Consider the following 11270-nt stretch of genomic DNA (forward strand, 5'->3'; position numbering starts at 1 on the left):
GTTTATTTTTTTTATTTCTTTGATTTTCTTTTGTTTTGTTTATTTTAACTTTGGTTTTGTTTGGGGTCCATATGAAAAATAAATAAATAAAGAATGAATTGGGCATTGAAAATGAACCTTTCAAAGAGAGAGATGCCCCAAGTATAGAAATACAGTGCAAATGACATTTTGCACTACTGCGCTGGGAGATTTGCTAATATTATTCCACAGATTCAGAACCACTACAGGACGTACGGCCGGAGGACTCATAAGCTTGAGTTCTTGGAGGCCTTTCCCATCATGCCAAGATGATGGTGGAGAACTACACAACGAAATTATCCCAAAAGAAAATTAGTTAGGGAGGGGATGCTGAATATCCCTCAAGGAAGTGATGTACTGGTGATCTCTCCTTCCAAGATTAGTTCCGGATCAGAATGCTGAACAGACGTTCAGCCGAGAGGAAAACAGAGCACCGACAGGATTGGACCACAAGAGACCACACGACTCGTCATGTGGTCATCTAAGAAAGATATATAATTTAAAAGAAAAGTTAATCATAATTGTTCAAGAGGCTAATATACTCATATAGTCGAGCCTTGGTTAAATTTATATTTGTTGTTTCATTTTTAAAGTGTTTAGCTAATTCCTCTTAAAGGCTGATAATGAATCATTTTTAGAATGTCAATTGCCAGTGGGGTGACTCGGCTGTTTGGAGCGGGACCTTAGACTTTGAACGGTAACAAGTTGGTCGGTCGCTAAACGGAAATGGGGCCATAGGAGAATTTTTCCCGGTTCAGCCATCGGGTTTTTGCTCCTATTCGCTGCAAACGGTGGACGAGCCTGCTGGTAATGTTAATGGCCTTATGCAATGTTTGAGTCTCAGTAGTATAGAAATGATGTGAAAATTTTTGATTAATCAGTGTTGTGATGTTATGGTACTTATGGGGGAGCAAGGCCTTGCTAGCCACATAAGGTTTTAGGCCATAATGAACAAAGAGTCCACACAGATGATGGGTTCGGGGCCACATACATACAATACATATAGCAAATTATTATTTTCTTCATATAATCTATTAAGAAATGTGCTCATTTGCGGAATTATTATCAGTTGAGTAAGGAAGGTTTTAAACTTACTAGAAAAGAGTCTCTATTTCTGGAATCTTGATTAATACTCCTGATATAGAAGGTTTTGCTAACTCAGAATTATTTTCTAAATGTGCCTATTTGTAGAGTTATAATCAGTGACTTATGAAGGTTTTAACCCTCTCGGAAAGAGTTTCTGTTCCGAGTAAAATGATGGCATATTCCTGATTTGAAGGTGTAGCTTAAGCATTACAATTATGTTTACTATTTCCATGCCTGTGCAATGAAGATTTGCTTGCTGCTTTTAATTGCAAAGAAGACCAGCTTACACATGAGCTTACATAATGATACATGAAGTCACTTCAAAAGGGGGATGACAGATATCTCCTAACTGGTTGTGCTACATCTTAAAAGGTAAGTGGCTCTTGCAGTTTGGGGGGTGGCTGCTAAAGTCTTGCTACTGGTAATACAGATGTGACACAATACAGAATATTACATTCCTACCTCAGTTATTTAACTGAATTAGTTGAAATGATAAAATCACTTCAAAAGGGGGATTGTTAAAATTGGCTTTGTTCTTAGACATTATAAATGAAATAGTCTCAGTACTTTTCCATGATGACCTAAAGTGATCCAGGAGTAGAAAGACAAAACAATGAGGAAAGCCTGGGAAAGCAAGGGCAGATTCACACACACACATTGATTTGGGCTGATCCAGAGAATATGACGAAGCATGTTGAACCTACTCATGTCCAATCATACTGGGTCGAATGTGAGTCCAACCTATGCTATAAATACAGATGATACCCGGAAATCAGGGCCAGTCTGACAGACTTCCTGCGGGAGCTCTGTTCCACTGAGCCCAGCGCTGATATGCTTTGATGTGTGACTACAAATAAACACTTCATTTTCACTTGAATTACTACGGTCCGTTCTTGAGCCTCCTACTAAAAGAACTGTATCTAATAGTTATCAGCTTAGTCTTAAAAAAAATTCTGTAAGTGTTTGTGCAGCGCAAAAATACCACAGCTCAGAAATTAAAGTAATAATTATGTTAATGTGTTAAATGGTTAAAGCACTTTCAGAACACTTGTATGTTAGTATCAAGTACACTAAATTAACTAAACAACATAGCAATCAAATCGATATAGAAGATCATAGTAAAAGATGTGTGTTTGTGAGACAGAGAGAGAGACCAAGGTAAAATACTCAAAAGTAGGCCTGTTATTTCAAATGTTCATAATATCTCGTATTTAAGAACTCTTTCATGTGTTTTTTTTTTATCTTCAACGACCAGTTATAGTCTTCAAAAGAATGTGATCTAACTTACAACAGAGTCAGCCCGCCTCTTTGATAAAATAAGTTTCTTTGTCTTTTTCTTGCTCGTAGTTGTTCTGAGATTTGTCCTGAATCTTTCTGAGATTCTGAAGACTCAACTGCGAGTTTTTAAGCTAAGCATGAAGCTCTCTGAGAAGATTCAATAGAATCTTTATGGTCTCTGGTAAGCCTAATCTTCGTCACTCAGGCAGCACTGTATTAAAAAAAAAAAAAAGAACAAAACAAAAGCGTACATGATTCAGTCATGGAAATCACTACATAGGCTCGGGAGTGCTTCTAAAAAAAACCCAACACAGTTCTTCACCGCATGCACAAGTCGGAGGTAAATTTCTTCTGTGGACCTGAGCTTGTTTCATATGGACAAAGACGAAGTGGAGAAAATCTTTTCCCAAAATGATGGACAATGCATTCTCCAATTTTCATTGTCAGTGCACATTTGAAAAGCCGGCATCCATGATGGTATGAGGGTGCATGGCAGAGCGAACTAAGCGCCTGCTTATGGCTCCGTGGCCACTAGGGGGCCCCCAAGAGCAATTGACAAAAAATATGTATGAGGGATCAAATATATATTATCGTACAAAAACACAATTTTATATCAACAGAGTGATGCTGCTGATGTAGGCCCAGTGATGCTTACTGCCTCTTTAAATGTCAAAGCTCCGCTGCAACGGAAACGTGTGTCTCCTGCCCCGTGCAGTGCGTGCAGGTGCGGTGCGCATCCAAAGTGCAGGTGAAGGCAAAACAATTCCATGGAAGACTTCCATGGCACAAGAAAGACTGGCAGTGATAAGTATTAAAAACAAAGTTGGCCATCAGAATTATTACAGTGATGTCATAAATGACTTTACCTCCAGAAAAGCCAGGAAGCAGGTTTTAAGGAGTGGGTGGAGTATTGAGGAAGAACAGTTACAACAAAAAAGGTCAAATGTGTGGATTAGATTTAGAAACTTTTGCACATAGTTACATACATTAACATAGTTTTAAGACCTAATTATTCAACTTTATTATTGAACCATTTTTGTTACCTTGTTTCAGGTAACTCTATTCATTTACATCATTATTTAAGTATTTGCTTGATATTTTAGTTAATTCTGTCTCTTTTTGTACAATTGAATTTGTTATTCATTTTAAATATCAAAGTGATTTTATTTGTTGTTCTTGCGCTAAAAATTATTTTTGCACATTGCTGTTACAGTTTTTTTAAACCAAAAATAACAAAACAGATGACACTTTTACTGTAAATACAATGCTTTATCACCTGGAATGTTGTGGAAATCATCCCCAGGGTGCTCTTGTAGCCGAATTTTGCGATTAAAACCCATCTGGACATCATTCATTCATTATTTATGTTATTAACTGGGCCTTAAATGTGTAAAGACATGTCAGACTGACAATAGGATAATGTAAACACTGAGTTTATAGTGTAAATGATCAACAAGAATAGTATTGGCAGAAATAGAGGGCCCCAAAATCCAAATTTGCTTAGGGCCCCATAGAGGCTTGGGCCGGCTTTGCATATCAACATGTTTTGGAGCAACGTATGCGGATGTCCAGAGGACGTCTTTTTCAAAGACAATCACAAAGCACATTCTGCATGGCTCTGTAATGAGAGCCTGGTTGTGAAACCGAACCGACTTTATCCAGGAAGAATGGGAAAACGTTTCCGTTTCAGATCTGCAGCGGATGGGCCCCTCAGTTTCCAAACGCTTACAGGGTGTTGTTTAAAGAAGAGACGAGGTAAAGAAATTAATTTAAAAAAAAGCTCTGCTGTGTAGACAGAGCAACGAGATTGGACCAAGACCTATAAGGCCTCACATCATAAAAAACATGAGTCATGATGACAAAAGATCTGGATGAATAAGCCTCCGTTTAAAGTTCATTTTATCCTGCTGATTCTGACAAATTAATACAAGTCACACAACACATTTTACCATAAAATTCTTTGAAGCTGTGGCGCCCTGAAGGATAAAGCTGCTTTCAAAGGAAAAGTTCAGTGTTATCAGGGTTACCTCCATCCACCTCATGAAATGGCCAAAGGGAGGAGACCTGGGCCCAGTTGTTCAAAAAATTTAATCTGGATCAAAATGATCCGGATTTGGAATTCCCATGTTTTGCTATCCAGGATCACCTGATCCAGATTACTTTTATGCCAGTTTTTTAAAGAAACTTTGGATCACTGTGATCCGATCCAAATACCGAATTTCAGAATTACCAAATCTTGGTTAGCAGAAGTTTAAAATAGACTCAATAGTGTAGCCTACTGGCTTAGCAAAGAACAACAGGTACACCTAAAATACAGGTGGCCACAAACAGCCATTGTTTGTTTTAATGTGAAGAAACAGAACAATTATAATAAACTAAAACATTTACATTGCTTATTTTCTTATGATAAGTAAACAAAAAAACAGCACAGTCCAATATTCAAAAAATATTAGGATTGTTTACAGGACAGAGACCAGCTCTTTCCATCTCTGCCTTTAGGAGTTGTATCTCCATTTTAACTTTTGTCTGCTGCAGTTGGGTTAGCAAGAGTTTCTCTTTTGCCAGTTGAATCTGCATTTCCGCTTTTTCCGTTTCACGTTGCAGAAGCAGCTCATAGGTGTCACCATCTTGGCCCGAGGAACGTTTACGTTTTCTCTTACCAACTCTAGATACAACTGGCTCCATGCTCACTTGGGATCCATCCATCTCCTCCTCCTGAATCACTGGAGTCAGGTCCAGGGCAAATTCCTCTGCAGGAAGATTCAGCTCACATTCTCTAGCCTCTGAAATTGTGGCCTCTCCATTCCCTTCTACACCTTCAATTCCATGAAGAGCCTCTGAATTTTCACCTCCAATGATATCGAGGACCATGTCGGTGTAATCACCCCTTTTATATGTCTTGTTACCTGTGCTAGGGTTTTTTGCCTCACTGAGGTCCTTTGTTGCCTTGGCCCGCAGGTTTTTCCAGCGCAGTGTAACTTGTTTTGTGGTCCTCTTTTGACCAGACCCCATGGCATTAATCCGGTTGGTGATGTCTTCCCAAATGCTCTCTTTACCTTTCTTGGTGACTTCCCCACCCTTTGCTGAGCTGAAACCACCTACAACAGTGGCAAAATTGGCCCGAACACCCTCCAGCAGTGCATACGTTTCTGCCACAGTGAAATTAGGCCCTTTTGACTCCATGATTTCTCCTTGGTGTAGCCAACACTGATTTTATAAGCCTTGACCATTATTGCTTTGGCCTGTGATCAATTAGGCATGCAGCAATCAGCTTGTTGGTGGTTAACTGGATCGACCACTTAAACACATCATGTTTTGCACACATTTCTCTTAACCTACAGAGGCATCCACATGGCGGGTATTGTTCATCGTTACCATAGGAGAAGGCACCATGCTAGGGTGTATGCTGAACGTGCCAAACCACTTGAGCAATACACGTCAGAAGAACTATATGCACGGTTTCGCTTTGGGAGAGATGACATTAAGTACATTGCAGATGTCAGACCAACACTACAACACAAAACCCAAAGGAGTCATGCTTTGTCTGTGAAGGAACAGTGCTTAATTGCGTTGCACTTTTATGCATGTGGGACTTTCTATCAAGTAATAGGAGACAATATGGGAGTGGATAAATCAACCGTGAGTAACATGGTGAAGGTTGTGTCAGTGGCACTGGGTAGTGGGATCAATCAGTTTGTTTCCTTTCCCAAGGATGACCAGATTGCTCAGACTAAGCACACGTTTTTTCACATGGGGAACATGCCTAACACTATTGGTGTTATCGATTGTACCCATGTGCATATCCAAGCACCTCGTGAGAGGGAGTGGGAGTATGTCAATCGGAAGGGGAGGCACAGCATCAACATACAACTTGTGGGTAACGGCGACCTCATCATCACCAACTGTGTTGTAAAATGGCCAGGGTCTGTCCATGATGCACGCATTCTAAGACAGAGTGCACTTTACAGAGAGCTTCAAACCAACCGACCAAATGGCATTCTATTGGGAGACAGCGCTTACCCTCTTCTACCATGGCTAATGCCCCCTTTTCCAGTTGCAAATACACCTGAGCTGGCACGCTTCAACACTGCTCATTGCAAGACAAGATGTGCCATTGAGCGCTTAAACGGAGTGCTGAAGAGAAGGTTCGCCTGTCTGAACTACCTGCGAGTAGAACCGAAGGTGGCATGCAACAAAATCTTGGCCTGTATTGTTCTGCATAACATTGCAACCAGGCGTCATGTCCCTTACGATGCCAGTGACAATTATGATGGACCTGAACCTGATGTAGACCCAGAACAGCCACTACCTAATGAGGGACACACTGGACATGTAATAAGAGACGGAATGCTACGAAACTACTTTTAACTTAGCTACTGAATAACTGAGTAACATTTTTTGTTGTCTTTAATTCATATGGATGGCTGGTAGCTCTGAGATTTTTCTTTCGACATATCTCATTAGATATGAAATGCTTCATAGCTTTTTTTTGTTTTCTTTTTACTCATCATTATCATTTTTAATTATAATTTTTTTTATTTGTATTCATCCAAAATATGAATAAATGTACATCATATGAAAACATTGATTTTGTCAGAACTCATTTTGTTTTAAAAAAACTTGACATATTTGGAAAATCACAACTGAATCCACCCTTCTGATGGGATCAGGATTATCTTGTTTTTTTGGATCAAATATATCCCAAACCAAGTTCAAAGTTTTGAACAACACAAAACGAAGGTTTTATCCAGATCAAATGTAAGAGCGGATTACATGATCTGATCTTCTATCGGAATCCATCTTTTTGTTTTGAGCAACCCATTTTCAAGATTTGATCCAATCCGTTATCCGAAATCCCATTGGATTACTTTTGAAAAACTGGGCCCTGGTTCTAATCAGGTCTTAAAATGAGGTCAATGAAACCACAAATGAACAGCATCACATGACATTACACCTTTTACATGATCTATTAAGAAGCTTTATTTGTCATGCATACACATGAAATTTATCCTCCGCTTTTAACCCATCCAGGTTGGCAGCTGTTGACACACACAGGCACAGGGTCCCACACTCATAGAGACAGATGCCAACCTGGAGCGGTGGGCAGCCGTTCACAGTGTCCGGGGAGCATGGGGGTACGGTGCCTTGCTCAAGGACACCTCGGCCGTGACAAGGAGGTGGACTGACACCCCTCCAGTTGTCAGTTTCACCAAGTTTTTGAGGGGCGAGAGTGGGAATTGAACCTGCCAACCTTCCGGTTATTGGATGACCGACTCTAACCACTGGGCCACGGCTATGTGACACAAGCAGGGTCAAAATGCAGAAACACTTCATGAAAAACTAAGTACACCCTATAATTCAACAGTTTGTAGAACCATAGCAGCAGTAACTAGATTAGGAATTAAGATAAACTCTACTTTACAATGCTGCTTCAGTTCATTGAGGGTTGCAGGTTTTTACTTATACAATGAACTCTCGTACGGTTCTACATTTGCTGGAGGACTAAGGATCATCGTCCTGTTTCATGTTCCAGTTTGGCTCAAGCTTTCGCTGTCAGATGGCATCACATTTGTCTCCAGAATACTTTGGTATACAGAGGAGTTCAACTCAATGACTACAAGGTGCCCAGGTCCTGTGGCTGTAAAACGAGCCCAAAGCATCAGCCCTCCACCTCCGTGTTTGACAGCTGGTATGAGGAGTTTGTGCTGATATTCTGTTTGTTTTTCTCCAAACGTGCTGCTGTGCATTATGTGCACTGCACAGTCTGACCTTGCTGGGACGTCCACTCCTGGGAAGAGTGGCAGCCGTTTTGAATGTTTTCCACTTGTGAATAATCTTTCTGTTTGTAGTATGATGGACTCCAAATTGTTAACCCTTCCCAGATTGATGGGCAGCAACAACTGCTTCTCGAAAATCACAGCTGATGTCTTTCCTCCTTGGCGTTGTGTTAACACACACCTGAATGCTTCCGACCAGCAAACTGCCAAGACTTCTGCTTTAATAGAGGTGCTCACATCTCATTTTGTGCCACTTGAGTTCAATTCAGAAACTGTGCTGCCGTGTTCTTTGGGAACTCCTTTCAAACTCAGGCTTTCAGAGAACTCGTGTGCAGTATTTTATAGTTCCTAAAAACACGAGGCAAACAACTATGTAAATACATACATCCTTTATTTGATTCCTCTTTCACACACACACATCCGTACTGGCTTGTCTGCAAGACGATACAAAAATAAAATATTTCACTTCGCTGTTCTGTGTCTGATGTGTCTCACTATGTCTTCATCTCCAGTGTTTAGGATTGGAAGCTTTCTAGCCTACGCGCTCACTTTAGCACTGCTGTTTTACCTTCAACAAGCCAGCAACTTCTTAATCCAACACATTCAATTTGGCAAAGCAAGATCATGCAAGTGTCTGTCCATAAATAAGCCAACACACATCGGGAGACAAACACCTGTTGTAGAGGGAACAAACGCTACAACGGACCAGTCCAGAGCGCAGGCTGCAATTCACGTCTTATTTAAAGCCTCCAAAGAACTTGGAGAACAAAGAGCCGTCATCCCGCAGGTCTGAGAAGCGGTGTGGACCACCTGGAACCAAAACAAGAACACAAGCATTCAAAATAGCTCAAAATAGCTCAAACTGCTGCATCTGTTGAAATACTCTCCTTTCCTGTGAGGAAAGCGGACCTACCTGGCGGCACAGATCCGGTCTGGTGGTCCGGTCCCTCGAGCATCCCACCACCTCCTGAGCGAGTCACGGTGGTTTCCTCGTTGCCTTGGCCGTCCCTGACTGTACGCCTCTCCTCTACAGTCTGAGACACGGGCAGCAGGCAATCAGGGAAAAACATTTATTCACTGCTGACTGGAAACAGCACATCTATCTTATGCTCTGAGGCCCAAATCTAATACGATTCCTTAGATATTCAGAAGTTCTGCGGTCATGCTTTAACCCATCAGACCTCTCTTGGGTGTGTAAATTGTCTTTGACATTCCAGTGACACGTCATTGAAGAAAACTCACCCCATCAGGTTTCACTACTTTGGTGACAGTGACTGACTGGAAGAAAGATCGGATCCTGGGCTGGCTCGGTGTCTGACCAGCTGGCGGTGTCAGAATCCGATCCAGGCCTCCAGATGACACAGCAGAGTCCAAATCTTCATGGATTAAGAATGGAAAATCAGCTGGGGTCAATATAATAATCTAATAAAATAAAACAGGCCGCCTACCTCCGTCTTCTTTGAGCTCCTCATCTGGAGTTCTCTGTGGCCCCTGCCTCCAAACATCATTAAACTATTAGGACACAGTAAGAAAATCTTTAGTTTATGGTTCTAACATTTGTTGCAACAGGAAGAAAGTGTTGGTCATTTACTGACTTTGGAAAAAGGGGTCCAGCCACGAAAAGGCGTGCCAGGGAATTCTGGTGACTCATAAGAAGGTTGGATGTCACTCGGGGGCCCTTGTGTGTCACTGTCAGGAGATTTTAGCATCAGGTCTCTCAGGGGGTTCTTGCTGCCTCGACCTTTCTCTGCTCCGTCCTGAGGTGGAGGTGGAGGTTGCGGCGGGATGATTCTGGGAACACCTAACCCACAGAGCAGGGAGACAGGGTGAGACAAGCCCAGAGAACGGCCCGCTTTCGGTTCCGGATGGTGATCTAAACACAGAGATAACAGCTCCGTTTTCATACCGAGGTTTTCAGACCCTGGCTGTTCCTCCCAGCGGCCCAGCTGGGTGAAAATCTCCTCCATCTCCCTGAGGACGTGGCCGAACACTGGAGGCTCCTGGATCCTCATCCCGTCCGGACCAAAACTGAAACCAAACCTCCAGGCACCAAAAGGGTCCTGCTGGTCCCCTCTAAAGCCGTCATAGTGGAATCCATCTTCCTCTATATCATCATCGTCGTCGTCATCGTCATCATCACGAGTCATGGCATCGAAGAAGGGGTCCCTGGCAGAGGAAATAAAACTGATCAGAGTCCATGTGATGTTTCTGCATCAGCAGTAAAACCTGCTTTCAGTTAGTCCGCGAAATAGACCGAGAAGGCCTCAATCGTATTACACCAAGGCTTAAATAAAACATCGACCATGCAAGCTAAGGGACCCCCCGTGGTCTTCCTGGAAAAAGAAAACACTAATCTTGCCCTTGATAGAGCTGCTTCATTACCTAACAGCAGGCAACTTCTACTACTCGGCTTTGACTCTACAGACTCACCTTCGGCCTCGATAGTTGCCTCCAGGCACCCCGAAGAAGCCGCGAAATAAATCAAAAACACTCATTTACCGACAGCGTCCGCAGAGAGCCAACAACCATCATTTAAAATGTTAAAAAAAAATGACGAGAGTCGCACCAAGACAGCTGCAGATGTCAACAGTGTCGTAAAGCGTTCTGGACGATTCAGTGTGACGCAACCTGTCGTAATACAACGTTTACCGTAAACACGAGAAACGGCGCGCAGCTGAAATTACGAGACGACAAAACGGAAATGTGACTGAAATGAGTCGTTATGGAAAAAAGATACAGACGTCTTCTATGGGATGCCGTTTAAATAACTGAGTAAACAAACCACTGAAATAACCGGACATATTAAATAAATTAGTCAAATAGACAGAAAGATTATATGTGGAGTTGATACAGTACAATATATAAATATCCTTACTTAAGAATGACTTTTTTTTTTTTTTTTTTTTTAAATGGATATTTTTTATTTGATTTCAATCAAGTTTTTTTTTCACCTTATTTTCTTATGTCAAATTATTATTGATCATAAACCCGTTCACACAGCGCTGGGTGGGAAATGACCAAAAGTTCAATGAAGTAAATTAATAAATGTAGAATTTACCTAAAATAATAAAAGGTTGACCGTTGAAATTGTTAATTTAAAATATATATATA

General features: G+C 41.5%; 1 protein-coding gene across 1 annotated transcript; it reads right to left on the reverse strand.

Moving 5' to 3' along the window:
• Window positions 1-8533: 8533 nt before the first annotated feature.
• Window positions 8534-10780, reverse strand: hax1 (HCLS1 associated protein X-1). Its single transcript, XM_075449386.1, has 7 exons — window positions 10590-10780; window positions 10066-10325; window positions 9755-9960; window positions 9608-9671; window positions 9402-9535; window positions 9073-9193; window positions 8534-8969 (listed from the first exon to the last, which is right to left on the reverse strand). Exons 1-7 carry the CDS (start codon window positions 10652-10654, stop codon window positions 8896-8898), a joined length of 924 nt encoding a protein of 307 aa, XP_075305501.1. The 5' UTR covers window positions 10655-10780; the 3' UTR covers window positions 8534-8895.
• Between the last annotated feature and the right edge of the window lie 490 nt (window positions 10781-11270).

This window comes from Odontesthes bonariensis, chromosome 18, assembly GCF_027942865.1.
Source record: "Odontesthes bonariensis isolate fOdoBon6 chromosome 18, fOdoBon6.hap1, whole genome shotgun sequence".
Taxonomy (NCBI): Eukaryota; Metazoa; Chordata; class Actinopteri; order Atheriniformes; family Atherinopsidae; genus Odontesthes; species Odontesthes bonariensis.